At 54.3% G+C, this 17,089-nt stretch overlaps 1 protein-coding gene across 4 annotated transcripts in view; it reads left to right on the top strand.

Moving 5' to 3' along the window:
* The window catches only part of ABR (ABR activator of RhoGEF and GTPase), a 199,776-nt gene that overhangs the window by 154,115 nt on the left and 28,572 nt on the right, over window positions 1–17,089 (top strand). For all 4 annotated transcript variants that reach the window (XM_066363591.1, XM_066363592.1, XM_066363595.1 and 1 more), the window contains 6 exons: window positions 821–943; window positions 1,311–1,386; window positions 1,882–1,986; window positions 2,973–3,047; window positions 6,823–6,920; window positions 7,301–7,432. In XM_066363591.1, coding sequence (XP_066219688.1) covers window positions 821–943; window positions 1,311–1,386; window positions 1,882–1,986; window positions 2,973–3,047; window positions 6,823–6,920; window positions 7,301–7,432 — 609 coding nt within the window. The remainder of the gene's footprint in view (window positions 1–820; window positions 944–1,310; window positions 1,387–1,881; window positions 1,987–2,972; window positions 3,048–6,822; window positions 6,921–7,300; window positions 7,433–17,089) is intronic.

The raw sequence follows: 17,089 nt of genomic DNA, 5'->3' as shown, positions 1-17,089 counted from the left end.
GACAGACAGGAACGGAGAGAGATGAGAAGCATCATCATTAGTTTTTCGTCGCGACACCTTAGTTGTCATTGATTGCTTTCTCATATGTGCCTTGACCATGGGGCTACAGCAGATCAAGTAACCCCTTGCTCAAGCCAGCGACCTTGGGTCCAAGCTGGTGAGCTTTGCTCAAACCAGATCAACTCGTGCTTAAGCTGGTGACCTTGGGGTCTCGAACCTGGGTCCTCCGCATCCCAGTCCGATGCTCTATCCACTGCACCACCGCCTGGTCAGGCTGAAGGAAGGTTTTTATTATTTTATAGTCTCCAAGAGAAGGATGCATTCCATACCATGCAGGGCCACATGGGGAAGCACCAGGTTTGGTCAGAAGGCAAAATGAGCATGTATTGTGCTTTCCAAGAGAAAGGCAGCCAGGGCAGGACACAGTTTAGGACTGGCTGGTCTGGATGTTGGAGGGTTCTGGGCTATAGGGGCTATCCCTTGTTGTCTGGTACCTGGTCCAAGCCGACTTGGGGCTGGGGAATGATACCTGAGAGTGAGATGAAGGAGGTGGTTGGGAATTTGGTCTCAGGATTGGCTGGTTTGCACATGAAAGGTACTCTCCCAGGAGAGTCATTTACTATGTTAGGAATTAGCATGGCCCAGCAGGAACAGTTTTCTCCCTGGCCAGGTAAGCCTCTCAGGATGACAAAGCATCACCAAATATTGAAAAAGAAAGAAAAAGACGATTAAAACGCAGGGAAAGTTGTGCTGAGAACTGCTGAGTGAGAAGTGGAATGTGAGGGTGAGGGAAACCGTCTGTGCCCGCCACCCCCTGCAGAAAGCCAACAAAGGACAGAGCCGGGCCATCGAGCGCCTGAAAAAGAAGATGTTTGAGAATGAGTTCTTGCTGCTGCTCAATTCCCCTACAATTCCATTTCGGATCCACAATCGGAATGGCAAGGTCAGGAGGGGTGGGGATGGGACAAGGACAACCCTCTTCCTGGGTCCAAGGCTGCCCACTCCCTGTTGTTCCTGGCCTTACCTTGTGAGAAACAGGGACCCAGGCCCCCAGTTCTCAAGGAGGCTGCCTTGCCTCCCGTCCTGGACTCCCTGTCCCCATTGGTGTGGAGCTAGTGCCCTCTCCTGGCCATCATTGACAGTGCCACTCCTGTCACTGCTTCCCAAGAAGGAGGCCCTCCTCCCAGCTGCCTCCTTCTCAAAGCCTCGGGGGTGCTGGGTAACATGGAGCTTGGCTGGAGCCCTGGCGTCCAGGAATATGCTTGGTCTGACTGTGGGCACCCCACTGAATTGTCATCTCCTCTCTTCAGAGCTACCTGTTCTTACTGTCCTCGGACTATGAAAGGTCAGAGTGGAGAGAAGCAATTCAGAAACTACAGAAGAAGGGTAAAGTCTTGCCCCTCTCTACACTGCTCTGATGGGGTCCATAGCAATAATGGGCCTTTTGTATTTCCAAACAATTTCATGTTCTATATCTCTTTAGCCCTCAGTCACTCTATAAAGTGCCAGGGCAGGTGGCACTTAATTGATGTTACTGAGCAATTGAGGTCCAAAGAATTTAAGTGATTTGCTTAAGGCATATAATGAATTAGCACTAGGACTGGACCCAGAACTGAGGGTTTTCTCTTTCTCTTTCTCTCTCTCTCTTTCTCTTTCTCTCTCATACACACACACATGATCCTCTTCAATTAGACCCTCTCGTTCTTACTCCTCTGACAGCACCCACAACTATCCCCACGTGAGGGTTCACAAGTCCTTCCCTTCCAATGACCAGCTCTGCCCCTAGAACTAAGCTTTTTCCCCTGCAATATCCCCCAAAGGGAGCAACAGGTCCTTGTGGACCTGTGATGATGTTCTCCTCTCTCTTGGCTCCTCCTGCAGATCTCCAGGCCTTTGTCCTGAGTTCAGTGGAGCTCCAGGTGCTCACAGGGTCCTGTTTCAAACTTCGGACTGTACACAACATTCCTGTCACCAGCAATAAAGATGGTAAGAGCTGGAACCCAAGGTTGCCCAATGAGCAGGTCCAATCCCCTCAGGGTGTTGCTGGGGCTTTCCACAAGGACCTAACCAGATACTTGGCTACAAATGACTGATCTCTGCTCAACTGGTTTGGGGTGACTCAGTTGCCAGGTAGACAGGAGGCTTCAACAGGGATTGTCCATTCCCCAGCTGGCCCCAACTCCTCCCTGGTCCCCTCTGGTTTGAGAGAAGGATCAAGCACCCTGTTGTACAGGGATTGTGTCGCTAATATATTCATGAGATAGTCACATAAGGAGAGCAAAAGACAAGTGTGGTATGGGGGCTGGGGGTAGGAGGAAGGGGAGATGAATTAGAATAGTGTATGAGAAACAAGGCCAGGAGTTTACAGGGATTAGCCTTTGGAAGTCCTTGAATGCCAAACAAGGGAGTTTGTGATTCAAGCCCAGGAGCCTAGGGGAGGTTTTTGAGCAGGGCAGATATGTGACCAGGGCTAGTGACTGCCCTAGAGTGGGTGGAACCTGGCTGCCCGTGGGTACTGGAAAGGGTTTTGAAGGCAAGTCCTCCTCCGCATGTGAAGGTCATCTCCTCCTCTGTTCCGAAGAGGAGGCAGAGGTGGACCTTCCACTGGCATGGTGACTTAGAGTGGTTAATTTTTACTTTGAAAGGCTAGGCTGAGAGGGGCAGCCACAGGATAGCAGCACTCAGAGGAAGAGAGAAAGTGCCCCTGGGGAAGGGTGCAGAGTCCTTGGTCCAGGATGGGAGGTGTGGACTGGCCTCCCCGGCTGAGTGGAGGGAGAGGGGCACCTGCTCACGGTCCTGGGAGCAGCGCGCTCTGGAAACTTCTTCATCTGGCCACCAGGTGGTGCTGTCAGATCCAGGCTCGGGCTGCTATCTCCCACCCTTTCTGCCTCCCAGCCAGTCTAGGGTGAGGAGGGGATGAAGTAGAGGAGCCTCTCACCACCCCCCACGCCGGGGGCTTTTCTTTGTTGCAGATGACGAGTCTCCAGGGCTGTATGGCTTCCTTCATGTCATCGTTCACTCTGCCAAGGGGTTTAAGCAGTCAGCAAGTAAGTGTCCCTGATCACCAGCCCTTTAGAGAGGTGAGCCATTGTTCATCCTGTCACAGAAGGTCCCTATGGACCCGTTGCATGGGAACTCCCACTACCCACTTACTCTGCTCTGGTCTGCCAGGCTAGGGCCCTGCCAGCTGCTTTGTGATGTGAGGCATGTCCCCAAAGGCCAGGAACCAACTCTTCTGAGAAGGAGCATCATCCTGGTTCTTTGTCTCCAAGTCTCCTTTTCCCTGGGCCCATCCCCACCACCAGGTGTCTGAATTCCTGGACGCCAACCCAACATCTGCTCACTATATGCTGTGTGACCTGGGGCAAGTTTCTTAACTTCTCTGAACCTCAGCTTCTTTCTCCATAAGGCAATTACACTTGCTAATACTGACATAAGAGCAAGGCTGAAATATGGCCATGTGTGTGCAGTGCTAGCCCCCTGCCACACACTCTCCCCTTTTCTCCCTTCTTTAGCATCACCTACTAAATCTGTGCAGTTTTTAGTGTTCCGCAAGATACAGTTATGCTTTTTATCTAATTTTCCTCCTGTAGGAATTTATGAGTCAGTCAGGTAATAGCTTCTCCCCCTTTGCCAGATGCGAAAACTGAGTCAGAGAGAGAAAAGGACTCACCAGGGCTCTGACGCCTCTCCTCTCAGCCAGCCCTGCCCACTCCCTTCTCTCCCTCCCTGGTGGGTTAGCTCTGCCCTTTGCCGCTCCGTGCAGTGCACCACGCAGTGGTTATGCCATTGGCCCACAAACACTTGCAGTAAACATTTCCGGTGAGGCCTGAGTTCCTGGGGCGAATCGGCCTCCTCCCTCCGTGTTCCCATCACTCCAGGGCAAACCATGGTTGTTACAACACCTGTCATACTGCTTTGTCACTTCAAATTTGCCTCTCCCACTGTGAGTTCTTAGAGAGGAGGAACCATGTGTTCTTGATCACTGGATGAATGGGAGCTCACAAATGCTGAATGAAGCAGTTAATTTCCAGACAGCTACTGTGTGCCTGGGCACTGGGGAAAATGCAAATGTGGCCAGTGTGTGGACAGCGCCTTGGCCTGGTGGAAGCCTCCGTGGGTGCTGGGTTACCTGCTCTGACCCTCCCAGCAGGCATCCCGCTGAGTTTACTGGTACCACTCTCATTTTACACATGAAGAAGCTGAGGCCCCGAGGGCTCAAGGGATTTTCTCGGGGGGCACAGGCAGATCACACAGGTGGTGGAGAAGAAGCCTCGTCTTCCACCGCCAAAGCCCACAGTCTGCCCTTTAGAACATCATTGCTCTCAGTGTGGCCAGGCCCACCGCACTCATCACTCGGTCTGAGCTACTTGTACTGTGGCAGCTTCCTGGATGCCCACCCCCAGACCCATGGAATCTCCTTCGGGGGAGTGGGGTGTGCACTGCCCGGAAGTATTCCTGTTAGTAAGCGACGTGGGACTCTTATACCCTCCCAAGTCTGTGGCCCACTGAGCTGGACGGGCACCCCCATCTCCAGGGTGCCCCGGTGTCTCGCCCCTTTTCTCCTCTCTTTGCTTCATGTTGGCTAGGATGGGCCTTAGGGTTAGATATGGGGGGCGACTACGAAATCTCTCCTTACCTCCAGACTGTCTTCACTTCCTGCCTCTCCCACCCCTTGAGTGGCTTGAATACTCTGCTGACTCGAGGGCGTTAGGACCTGTGAATCTTCAGTGTGGCCTCCTGTGCTGGCACACACATTACATCTGCACGGTCAGGCCTAGGGCACGGGCACCGTGACTGCTCCTGTTTCACAGACGAAGGCACTCAGGCAGAGAGGTTGCTGATTTGGGCAGAGCTAGGATTTGAACCCAAGCAGTCCAACTCCAAAGCCATCTTTTACATCCTGTGAACTATCCCCAACCCCTGACAGGTTCACACAGAACTAGCCCCTAGCCCGTGACAGATTCACACACACCGCATTAATAAATGGTGACAGCCCTCCTGGCCCGTTCCTCTCTCAGCCCTCACACCTACAATCCGAGCTGGCAGAGGCCGGTGCTCTGGGTCTCCAGCATAGTTCACCTTTAATCTGCACACACATCCCCCTGTGCTGCAACACCCAGTTATAGCTACTCTACAGTTATAGCTACTCTACCTCGCTCCCAGCTAGAGACAGTTCAGGGCAGCTCCAGCTCCATTCTCATGGAAAAGAGCTCAGCTGGGCAGCACCTGGGCCTGAGCTGTATGCCCACCCTCTGAACTCTGCCCTTCGCCCCTTGATTCACACTGACTATAATACCCCAAAGCCACGTCCCCCCAACACGCACATGACCCTGGAAAACAACCTTGGCAGCTCCCGTTGGGGTGGGGGGAGAAGGGGGCTGCCAGGGTCCCCGCCCTAGAGGGAGTGTGTGGGTTTGCAGAGTGCCTGGGGCGAGTGAGCACCCAGGGCTGTGGCCTGGTCAGTTGGGTCTCAGGGTAGAGGGGAGATCTTCAGCCTTAAAGGCCATGATTCAAGATGGAAACACTAGAGAAAACTCCCCTTATCCCCACCCCCACCCTTCCACCACTTGGTTATCTGAAACACATTGGGGTGGTAAGAGGTCCATTGATTCATCCCACATGGGGCTGTCCGAGAGGAGAGGAGTCAGGAGCCCTGGGTTTCTGATCCTGTGTAATGCTAAGTCCTTTTATCTCTCTGTGACTGTTTGCTCATCTGGCAAATGAGGAGAGAGTATCAGCTTTCTAATAATAGGGTTTGTGTGCTGTGTGTAAGCCTTGTCCTTAGTACGAAGAGTACACCGGTGACTGAGAAAACAACATTTCTGCCTGTGTGCTGTTGATGTAGTGAAGAGGGGGAGACCAGAAAGAGGCATAAAGGACAACTTCAGTTAAAGTTAAAGAGCTTTGCCTGACCAGGCGGTGGCGCAGTGGTTAGAGCGTCGGACTGGGACCCAGTGCACCCAGGATCGAAACCCCAGGTCACCAGCTTGAGTGCGGGCTCATCCAGCTTGAGTGTCAATCATAGACATGACCCCATGGTCACTGGCTTGAGCCCAAAGATTGCTGGCTTGAAGCCCAAGGTGCAGGCTTGAGCCCAAGGTCACTGGCTTGAGCAAGGGGTCACTCACTCTGCTGCTCTCCCCCCGCCCTGCCCCGTCAAGGCACATACGAGAGAGCAATCAGTGAACAACTAAGGTGCCGCAACAAAAAATTGATGCTTCTCATCTCTCCCTTCCTGCTTGTCTGTCCCTATCTGTCCCTCGCTCTGTCTCTTTCTCTGTCACTAAAAACCAAAACAAAACAAGTTAAGAGCTTTGAAGAAAACAACAAAGTGAGCTTTTGGAATGTGGGAAGCACTTTTGGTTGTCTCAGTGAGCAGGGGTCACTCCAGCTTCTAGCCTCAGGCCAGATGCCTTCCAGAGATTCCCACCTCAGTTGCCAGTGACACCCTGTGAAGGGACCTGGGACCAGTGGGGGGTGGGGGGGTAGCTCCTTTAGTCAGAGTGGTCACTGGAGATGTGGCAGGAGGCTCAGTGGTGAGGGGGCAAAGAGCAGGGATGAAGGGACAGCAAGGGCCCTACGTGGGAGAGCTGGGCATGTTCAGGGAGGAGGCCAGTGTGGCTGGAGGGTGGTGGATGAGGCAGGGGGGCAGCACCATCTCATAGGAACAGGAAGAGACCAGACTCACGGGCCTGTGGTGGGGAAACGAGGGCAGCCCCCTCGGGGTACTGGGCGGGACAGATGTGTTAAACTCCTTTTCCTCCTGAGTTCCTGGGCCTCGGGCCTCATTCGATGCATCTCTGCCTGTCCCTCCTGCAGACCTGTACTGTACCTTGGAGGTGGATTCCTTTGGCTATTTTGTCAGCAAAGCCAAAACCAGGGTATTTCGGGACACAACAGAACCCAAGTGGGACGAGGTGAGTAGAGAAGTCTGGTGCCCCACAGGGACCCCTGAACTTGTCACCAACTGTGCCCACCCCACTCGTGCTCATGTTCTGTTGGCAGGGGAGGGTTGGACCAGCTCTGTCCCTCTCACCCCTGTGCCGCCATCCCTGCCCATCTGACTTCTGATCTCAGTCTGTGTCCAGGCACGGGGTTTCAGCGCAGGCCCCAGCCTCCACTTCATTCGGAGGCCTCTAGAGCTCCAGCCAAGTGAGAATGCTCCTCCCTGCCTCATGATGTGGTCCTGGTGGGCCCTCCTCACCCCCTTCTCAGCCTCGCAGACTTGGGGCCCCCACCTGCCAGGACGCCATGTCTCCCAGCTTCAGAGGTTCAGGACCCTTGTGTCTTTCCTCAGGAGTTTGAGATTGAGCTGGAGGGCTCTCAGTCCCTGAGGATCTTGTGCTACGAGAAGTGCTATGACAAGACCAAGGTCAACAAGGACAACAACGAGATCGTGGACAAGATCATGGGCAAAGGGCAGATCCAGGTGAGGGTCCAGATGTGGCCAGGGCACCAAGGCAAGGCTCGGCGAGCTGCCAGGAGGTGGTGCCAGTGGGAAGGTATCCTCGCTTGCCTCCTCGGTCAAGGTGCTCGGCCTTTTATGATTTGGGTTCAAAGCTGGTTTGAGAAAAGCTTCCCAACATGGTGGTTCTCCCTTCTGAAGATGAAATCTATGCTTGTTCCAGATGCCCAGGTATGCCTGGTTCCTCAGCTTCCACACCTGGCTCAGGTGGACTATCCACACGCCTGCAGGATGGACTGGCGGGGGGATCACAGCTCTCTTTGTTTTCACTTCCCAACTCTAGTCTACATGTGGCTTTTTCCAGGAATGCTGTGTTGAGAAGGATTCCGAGGCTATGTCCCTGAGTTGCTGTGTTTGATTAGCAATGTCTGTTGTAGGAGGTCTGAGGCCCCAGCATTTGGGTGAGGTAGGATCAGCTGGGCTGCTGAGGGTCAGTCTCTGACTTGCCACTGGGGTCACCGGGCCTTATTCACCTGTCCCTGGAGTTTATTGGCGTAGGGTTGGTTTTGTGGGTATTAGGAGAGACAGGTCCTAGGTCAGCTGAAGAGTGTATGTGCCTCGGCTGTGTTTTTGGTACCCTGGTAATGTTGGTTGGGACAGGGTCCTTGTTTGCAGCCTGTGTCTCTGGAAATTCTCCCAGCTTTGAAGACGGCTGCTTATTCACTTACCTGTGAAGAGGGTGCAGACATGGGCAGGCATGAAGCCATCCACACTCTGTCTGGCATCTTGTGTGGCCTCATGCTTATGACACATGTCGCCTGGTTTGAGGGTAGACTTTGCGACCACGAAAAATAGAAAAGTAGTAACTGGCACACACTGGGACGGAGCCGGGGGCATTAGGTGCTCTGCTTATTAACAGCTGCCTCAGATTCTGCAGGAAGTGGGTTCCTAGAGCAGGGCCCCTGCTCCGGGTGCAGAGAGCTGAGTGATGTTTGTTTGCAGGAAGCATTTGTTCTCTGGTGGGTTGTTAAGACTTTACTTTGATAACTGGCTCTTGGCTGTGTGTTCTTGGTAGCATTGCCCCTTGGAGACCTGCGTGGGCCTCTTGCTCCCCGCATCTGTCTCAGGCTCTCATGTTTGAAGGGGGGGATGGCTCCATTTGGTGGAGTCCTGGCCATCTGCCTCATGCCCCGAGTTCCTAAGCACATCTTTTCTAACACTGTGGGACCCGTGCACCGCTCCTCAGCCCTGTCTCCGCGGAGACAGTGTTGCCAAGCAACCACAAGTCAGTCCTTCATTATTTTACTCTTTATTTAGGAATTGGGGGCTGAAGAGAGATAGCTCTCTAAACTCAGTCCTGGGAGCCCACTTCCTGCAGGGGTAAGAGGTAGGAGTCCCATCTCCACGTTCCTGGGATGGGGTTCTGGGCTGGCCCGTCTGGGCCCAGGAGGTACCCAGCCGAGAAACGTGATCAGCCACCATGTGCCCAGGCCGTCGGTGGCTGTGAGATAGAAGAGTTAAGAGTGTCCAGCACAGCCAACTCAGTGCGTCCCGTGGGCCCTGACCTCTCCAGAACCCAGATTCCAGGGCTCGATGGCATCCTTCCCACCTGGATTTCCAGCCTTATTGCTTCCTCCTTCTCACTTCTATCAGCTGCACAAGCCCCAGGGAAACACACCATAAATCATTACCTCTTGGAGACAGGAGCAGATGGAGGCAGTGGGGGCAGGGGAGGAAGCCAGGTTATGTTTGGCAAAGCAGAAAGCACAGTCTGGTAAGGAAAATGTTTCTGTGTTTAAGCTTCGAGGAATGTTAAATGCCTGGGAGTTGATATTAAAAGAAACACAAACCTTCCTGCTGCCAGCTGACCTGGGCCTGTGAGCGACCGGTTCAGAACCCGCATCCTCTGGAGGGCTTTGAAGTCTCCCAGCCCTAACTCCCCAAGGTGCAGCCTGGTGCAGCCCTTGGCCTTCAGCCATGGAGCTGGCTTACTGGCCTTCCTGGGAATTGGGGAGGGGGCGGGGGTCCTCGCCAGGGATGTGCCCTGCCTCGTGAAGTCCCGAACACCCTGTGACTGCCTTTGGAGACACCAAGGATGACCAGGCTGCCGGGAGAGCCGGCAACAAGCCATCCCATTCCCATGTGGCCGGGCCCCACAGAGCCCTAGGACGGTCTGTTCCCACAGCTTGCTTCTACCTCCCTTCCTGCCACGTGTCCAAGGAATGGAATCTGGCCCTCGGTTCTACTCCCGCCTAGCGGGCGCCAAGGATGGAGCTAAAGGTGGCCTGGCAGTGGGGCCGGAGCCCTTCGGGGTGTTCAGGTGGCCTGAAGAAAAGGCAGAGGAATAAAGTCCACCTCTGTAGCCCCTCCCCCACTCTTTCTAAGCCCCTTCTGGCTCAGCCACCCCAGAGAACAGCGAGGGACCTCATTTCCTAAGCTGCAGGCATTTGCTCCAACAGGAGTCTCCTTTTCTAAGTTTGCTTAATACACCAGTGGGGGCAGGGATTCTGGAGCAGCAGGCAGGCAGTGGGGTGGGGGTGGGGGGCAGCATTTAGTGACAGACAGATGGCAATGCTAATTACCAACATATGTGTCCAGCTCTTGTGCTCTCAGAGGCTCATTCCCAACATTGGTTTCGTGACCCTTACAACAGCTCTGCAAGGAAAATACCAGTCCTGTCCTCCCCGTTTCACAGACGAGACACTGAGGCCTGGGTGCCTCTGCTGGCAGTGCACAGGGAAGGCCAGGCTCTCTCCTGTGTGCTGTGTCCCTGTGACCCAGGTCTTCATCAGGGAATCTCCCAGCCTGGGCCTAGAGGAGGAGGCAGGGTGCCATTCCACCCCAGTGTCCCGCTTTATGGCGTCGGCGTAAGGTGAAGCTCGCCTTTCCTCTGTCTTGAGTCCTCTTACCTCTCCCTGTCTGACGCCTGGAAGGAAGCGTGCATGAGAAAGAGCCAGGGGACGGCAGTTACTGTGCGCCCGCAGTGCACCCAGCATGGCTGGCTGCTCCTAGGGGCGTACGGGCCTGGCCTCAAGGAATCCACTGCCAGGCTGGAAAACAAGCGTTTAAGTATCAATATATTTCAGGCCACTAGAGAACAAGGTAAGGTGGCGGTAATGATGATGATGACTCGGCAGATTATGAGCCCAGCACTGGGCTGATGCTCACAGCATTATCTTGGAGGAACTTCAGAGTACCCTGTAGGGTAGCAAAAGTTATTACAGTTTTAAAGATGAGAAAGCTGAGGCATAAAGGGTTAAGTAACCTGTCCCAGACCGGGCAGCCAGCAGGCAGAGCAGCCAGGACGGGAAGCAGGCTGGGGCCAGACCCGTGCCTCCGCCCTCTCTGGGTGCTCTGCTGTCTCCCACTGTTCCTACTCAGTGAGATGGAGACTTGTGGCACAGGAATTCAAAGAAGGAAGGAGCCTCGTGGGCTGGAGCTAGGGAGGCTTCCAGGAAGAGGTGGAACGGGAGGGATCTGAGAGCACTGGGTTTTAAATTCCAAAAGCAATATATATATATATATATATTAGAGACAAAATTGCAATAATAGTAAATTGACTTGAAACATAATCGCCAACCATCACTACTCCCACTCCTCTGAAACAGCCATTCTATTTTGTGCCTTTTCCCTTCCTCAGGTATAGAAAAGTTTATATAGTTTTAATCACAGTGTGTATTTTTTGTGTTTTTTTTTTCTGTTTTCATGTATTATCATAAACCCCCTTTTTTCTAGGGCTGTATTTAGTCTTTATAATTACCTTTTGTGTTCCATTGTCAAAAGTACTTCATATACTTTATAAAAGTCATTTTCCATAATGACCAGCATGTGAATTGCAGTTTTGAGGCTCTTTTGTTATTATAGCAAGGTGGCAGGCTCTGGATCCATAAAAGGGAGTGGGTGGGCATTCCTGAGGGTGGGGGTGGGGGGTGAGGGCCGCATGGCCCAGAGCAGGGAGGCAGGAATGCACAGGGAGTGAGCGACCCAGGAAATGAAGGAGCCAGCCTGGGCCTGCTCGGAGCAGCAGAGGTTGTGAGCAAAAAAAAGAAGAGGACGAGTGAGGGAATGGAAGGAGGAAGAGGATCCATCAGTAGGGTTTGTGGCCAGAAGGAACCCTCAAGGGCATTTGATCCCATCTTGTTTGGGGGGAAGAAAACAGACCAGAAAGAAGAGGGTGTGGCATGGCCAGTCACACAGCTCATTAGTAGTGGTTGTGCAAGGGCTCCAAATTCAGGGACCTAGTCCCAGGTTGGTCATGCTTGACCGGCTGCCGGGAAAGTGAGTGAAGATCCTCACAGATGGGGCAGGGGCAGGCTTGGATGTTAGTCTGTGACCCTCAGCGGTTTGTCCTTTGTCATTGCAAATTTTAGATACCCCCAGCTTGGTGCATTTTTCCTCCCTTCCCCTCCCCCCCAGACCTAAGGCACTGTACCTCGATTCTCTGTCCAGGCCACCCCCACTGCCCACCTCCTCCTTGCTGCCCCACCCCTGCCTGGCCTCGGAACAGCCCAGCCAGGAGGCCCCTCCCCCTTTCTTCTCTTGCCTCCCTGACCCTGGGGGACTCCTGTGTGTTTATCCCAGTCTATTTCCAACCACTGCTCTCCAGGCTCCAGATGTCCTGTCCCTCGCTGGGACCGACCCACTGGCTGATTAGCATATTCCCAGGGTCTCACCCTCGCCTTTGTTAGCTGGCTGGGCCAGAGGGGAGAGCTCTCCCTGAGGACCCCACAGTTCAGTTCCTGCCACCTACTCCAGACTAGAATGGGGCCCAAGACCTAAGAGCTATCTAAGCCTAAGAGCCTTTCCGGGGCCCCTGCTTCCCCATTCCCCAGTTCAGCCACAAACCTGGGGACAGCCCCCACCCTGGGCTCCATCCACTCCCACCCCCACCCCCACCTCCCCTGGAGCTGGAGACAGCTTCACTCTCCTGAGAGCCCTCCAGGGGCAGCTCCCTCCACCCAATAGCTGGGAGTGCTCCAGACCCTGGGCTGGGAGGGAGAGGGTGCCCGGCCAACCAGGGAGTTCCCAGTTCTGGGGTGGTAGCACCCCTCACCTCCAACCACAGAGTGCAGGCCCGATGGGAGGCCTCCATCCTCTTCCCTTCCTAAGCTTGGAGTCTGTGTTGGAAGGGGAAGCAGAGGTAATTTCTTTGACATTTTGACTTGGCCTCTTGGGAGTTAGGAGGAGTCAGAGCTATTAGAAGTGAAACTTGGGCCACTGGGAGTGTTCACAGAGCCCAGGTTGGAAATCTGAATATCTAGACCCTCTTACTTTTGGGGGGTTTCTTTTCTACTATGGTAAAATATGCATAACATTTAGTTTTCTTCATCTGTTAAGTGGGGACTGTTGTTCCCACTCTGCCTTCATTACCAGCTTGTGGGGCTCAGAGGGTGGAAGGAACTGGTCAGAGCTGTGATGGGCACATCTGTGTGTCACTCGTCCATTCCTCCTTTTCTGCTTACTGTGCACGTGGTGGCTGGCACTGTGCTGTAGGTATGAAGCGTGATCGGGCCTCCCTGGGCAGTAAAGAAAACAAAAGAGAATTCTGATCATTTGTCCAGTGTCGAAGCGGCTTTGAGGCCAGACAGATCTGGGGTTGAGAGTCCAGCTTTCTCCATTCAGTAGCTGGGAGAATAGGATAAGTTACCCTACCTCAGTTTCCTCACCTATAAAATAGGCTCGGAGTGCTGAATGTGGAAGTCCAGGAAGCCCTTGGCACACGGCCTGCACAGACAGTACTCACAGCGATGAGGGTCGGGTACACCGCCTTCTGACCTCCTGCAGGGATTCTGAGTGTAGCCTGTCAAGCAGCCCCCCACTCCTGACGGCTCTTCCTTGCAAGAGACCCCTGTGTTTGGGCCTCTTGCTGGCTGAGGTCACATCTGTTTTCTTAAGCAGATAGAGTCAAACACAGCTTTGATGAGCCCACATCAGAGCGGGCAGGGAGGTCAAGGTTAGGTCCTCATTGCCTGCCAGCCCACGGTCTCCCTGCCTTGACCCCGGTTGAGCGCTCTGTGTCCCCTTGGAGCAGCTCTCAGCCTGGCATGATGCAGTCAGTCCCAGAGCACAGGGTGTGGGGAGCTGGAGACAAGGGGCCATTGTCAGCTGGGAGCTGCTTCTGGTTTCAATTACTCTGCAGAGTGAGGAAATTCAGAGGAGCATGGGGCAGGAGCCTGCTAGGGCAGGAGGCTTCCCCCTCCAGGTCCCTGCCTCTGGCCCCTGAGGGGTCTGTTGTCCCATTTGCGGGTCAGGCATGCCAGCTTTATTGCCCTAGGAGCCTCGACTCCGGGGAGTTGGCCAGCTTGACCTAGATAGAGTCCCTTTCAGTTCAGGCCACCACTGGCACCACGAGGTGCTTGGTTCCCTCCCTGGATGGAATGACAGACAAGCATTAATGTGGATCCATGGTGCCTTCTCCTATGTGTCCTTCAGGCCACACTGGCCACAGCTGGGCCCCTGGCCCTTGGGAGTGGCTTGATTTTGACTAGGATGGAGTAGGGGGAGCAGCTATGAGAAAGCCTTGGCCTGTGGGGCTGGCCAGAGAGCTTTTTTTTTTTTTAATTTTTTTTTTTATTATTCATTTTAGAGAAGAGAGGGAGAGACAGAGAGAGAGAAGGGGGGGGGGAGCTGGAAGCATCAACTCCCATATGTGCCTTGACCAGGCAAGCCCAGGGTTTTGGACCGGCGACCTCAGCATTTCCAGGTCGACGCTTTATCCACTGCGCCACCACAGGTCAGGCCGAGAGCTTTTCCTCTAACCCCCAGCCTAGCCCCTTGTGGCCCCAGACAGGTCCCTACCCCGGACACTGAAGTGGCCATTTTTGCTGAGGCTCTCCAGCCTCTTTCCTGGAAGATTGACCCTTGCCCTCCCCCAGCCTGGGCCAGATGTGCACAGCCAGGGGAAGCGTCTGCCTCTAGCTTTAGTGTTTTGTATCCCTGCTGCTCTCAGAGCAGACCCACATGGCTGCCATCATCACCACTGTGCCAGCCCAGAGGCCCATGGGGGAAGGGCAAGCTTGGTCACCAGGACTATTTCCCTCCCTGTCTCAGACACTACCTCCTCCCAGGGGCCCTGGTGACTGGAGCTATTGTCCTGCCCTGGCACTGCCCACCTCAGCTGTTTCAGACTATTTGTTTTCCAGTGCCCCACCTGCTGTCACTCTTCAAGGCAGGTCTGGATGCCTCTCTTATACTTGGATGCAGGCAGCAGGATCTGGGAAAGCCAGGGGCAGGGTCCCTCGAGAGAGCCCCGCTACATTCCCAAACTGGTACGACCTCTCCTCGCGCCTGCTCAGCGGTCTCCTCTCCCAGGTGTTCTTGATTTGGGGAGCCTGGAGCTGCCCAGTGAGCTCTAGCGACAGGAAGCATTGGGAGAAGCAGATGGAGGCTCAGGGCTCCTTGTCTCCCTCCTGCCCCGTTTGGGAATGCCACCGTGGCAGGCAGGCTTGGTGCCCCCTACCTGCTCACCTCTGAGGGTTGAGTGACAGGCAGAGGACCTTGGGAAATGATTCATCCAGGCCCTGAGAACATGCAGCCTCTCGGCAAACCCTCAGAGGGGTGCTGTCTTTTCAGCTCTGGGAGTTGGGGCTCCTCAGTTCGGCAGGAGATCCCGGTTGGATCCCAGCTCCACCGCTTAATAGCGTGGTGACCTGAGGTGAGCTGTCCAAGTTCTTCCTCGAGCCTGTGTATTAAATGAGTCCACACGGGTGACAATGCCTGGCATACAGCACGCTGTCAATCTGGCTAAGCTCCCTGCGAAAGGCAGCTGCACCTCCATCCTCCTAGAAATGACAAAAACCTGGTCTGTAAGGATGTCCCACATGTGACTTTTTTTTTTTTAACCGTTGAGAAAAAGACTTAGTGGAAGGATTGTCAGGGACCTCCCTGAGTGAGGGCTAAGGCTGGACGTGAGTGAGTGCCAGTGGGGCAGCTTAGCTGGGCTCTGCCAGCTCCTCACTGTGGGGCTGCGGAGCCAGCCACGGCCCCTCACTGCTGGCCCAGCCTGTGCTGTAGCACTGAGGGGCGCGGGCCGTGGTGGCACTTGGTGAGGGTCTGACTCCCCATGGGCTGGGACACATGCAACCTGATCATACCCTTGGAGGGAAGAGCTGAGCTGCTCTGGCTTTGAGGCCAAGGTGACCCAGAAAACACCAGCCTGGCTGACTTGATAAGTGTTATCCTGTTATAAGGCCACCGAGGGCAACTCTCACCAGCAAGGCCGAGGCCCAGAGTTTTCCCAAAGCAGAGAGAGAGCAGCAGAGAGAAGACATGAGTCTCACCCAGGACTCTGACTGGAAGTTTCTTTTAAAAAGCCCCTAAGCTTCCCCATCTCCACACCTAATCCTCCCCACCCCCCAAAGGAGAGCAAGGGTCAAGAGAAACAGCAGCTCTCAGGAGAACTGTTCATCGGAAACAGTCAGAGCCCACCCCCTTGAAAGGAGGATCAAGGGCTTCCGATTCTGCCTGCAGAGCTTGGGGGTTATTGGACCCGGAGCACCCACAGGGTGGGCGAGAGGTGGCCAGAGGAGGTGTGAGCAGATAGGGTTCCATATCCCCACTTCAGCCAGCGGCTTCTGCTTTTATCTGATTGGGAGACAGGGAGACACTGGCATAGGATTTCACTTGGAAAGAAAGATGGGGTGTGTCCTTTGCTTTAAAAAAAATTGACGACTAGGTGTCTGGTGTAAGCGCCTGTTTTGACAGGTGTGGAAACTGAACCCAGAGAGAAAAGTGGCGGCCGAGCCCGCAGTGACCAGGCAGGACTTGTGCCCAGGTGCCCTGGCTGCCAGGAGCTTTCTTCTGTTCACTTACAGCTTACAGTTGAATGGAAAACAGTTACTTAATAATAAAGAGAAAAGAGCACAGAGGCTCAGTGGACCCTGATCTTCCAAATCCTCCTGCCTGAGCCTGTGTCTTTCAGCACACGGCCTATAGAGGCCCCAGGTGCTCTGTCCGCTGGCTGTGCTGGGAGACTCCAGCCACACCAAGTGCTCCCTGTGAGGAGCAGCAGGCTAGCAGCCCGAGGCGTCTGGACATTGGTTTGGCCAGGGGTTGTGTACATGAGATGTGTGGGGAAGGGATGAATGGACATGTGGTGGGTGTGCCCTGCCCACTCTGTCCCTGGGTGGGTTTGTTTTAGATAAGTAGGCTGTTCCCAAAGGCTCAAGTGGATTTTCCATTCTTTTCCATGACCAGTATACCGTGAGAATCACTAGGGGTTGCTAGGGACACACCATCAAGACAGTTCTGCAGTGTAGGCGCTCTGGGGCTATTTCAGTCTCCTCAGGTCAGAGCCTCCAAGTACCCTCAACACCAGCTGGGGGTGGGGCAAGCAGAGCGGAGGCCACTTGGGGACAAGGTGTGCTCTGCGTTGTGTCAGGAACCGGCGCAGGTCTTTGGGGAGATGGTAGGGTTGCAGCACACCTTGACAGGCTGGGTCTGGACTGGGGAGGAACTACTATCACTTTTCATCTTAGCTGCCTCCTGTCCTAATACCATGCGTACCTTAAACCTGGAGTCCATCCTGGAACCTTCTCCACACCCCCACCCTGGGCATCTAGCGAAAGCCACCAATAGCCACTTAGCTACAGAGTTGAGGTTTCAGACTTGAGAGAACTATATCCCCATACACAGCTGTTTAGCAGGGAGGGCCCAGACCCTGGGGAGCTATGGCCTGGGCTG

This window comes from Saccopteryx leptura, chromosome 2 (genome assembly GCF_036850995.1).
Source record: "Saccopteryx leptura isolate mSacLep1 chromosome 2, mSacLep1_pri_phased_curated, whole genome shotgun sequence".
NCBI lineage: Eukaryota > Metazoa > Chordata > Mammalia > Chiroptera > Emballonuridae > Saccopteryx > Saccopteryx leptura.
The sequence above is the reverse complement of the archived record's forward strand: the minus strand, read 5'-3'. Positions and strand labels throughout refer to the sequence as shown.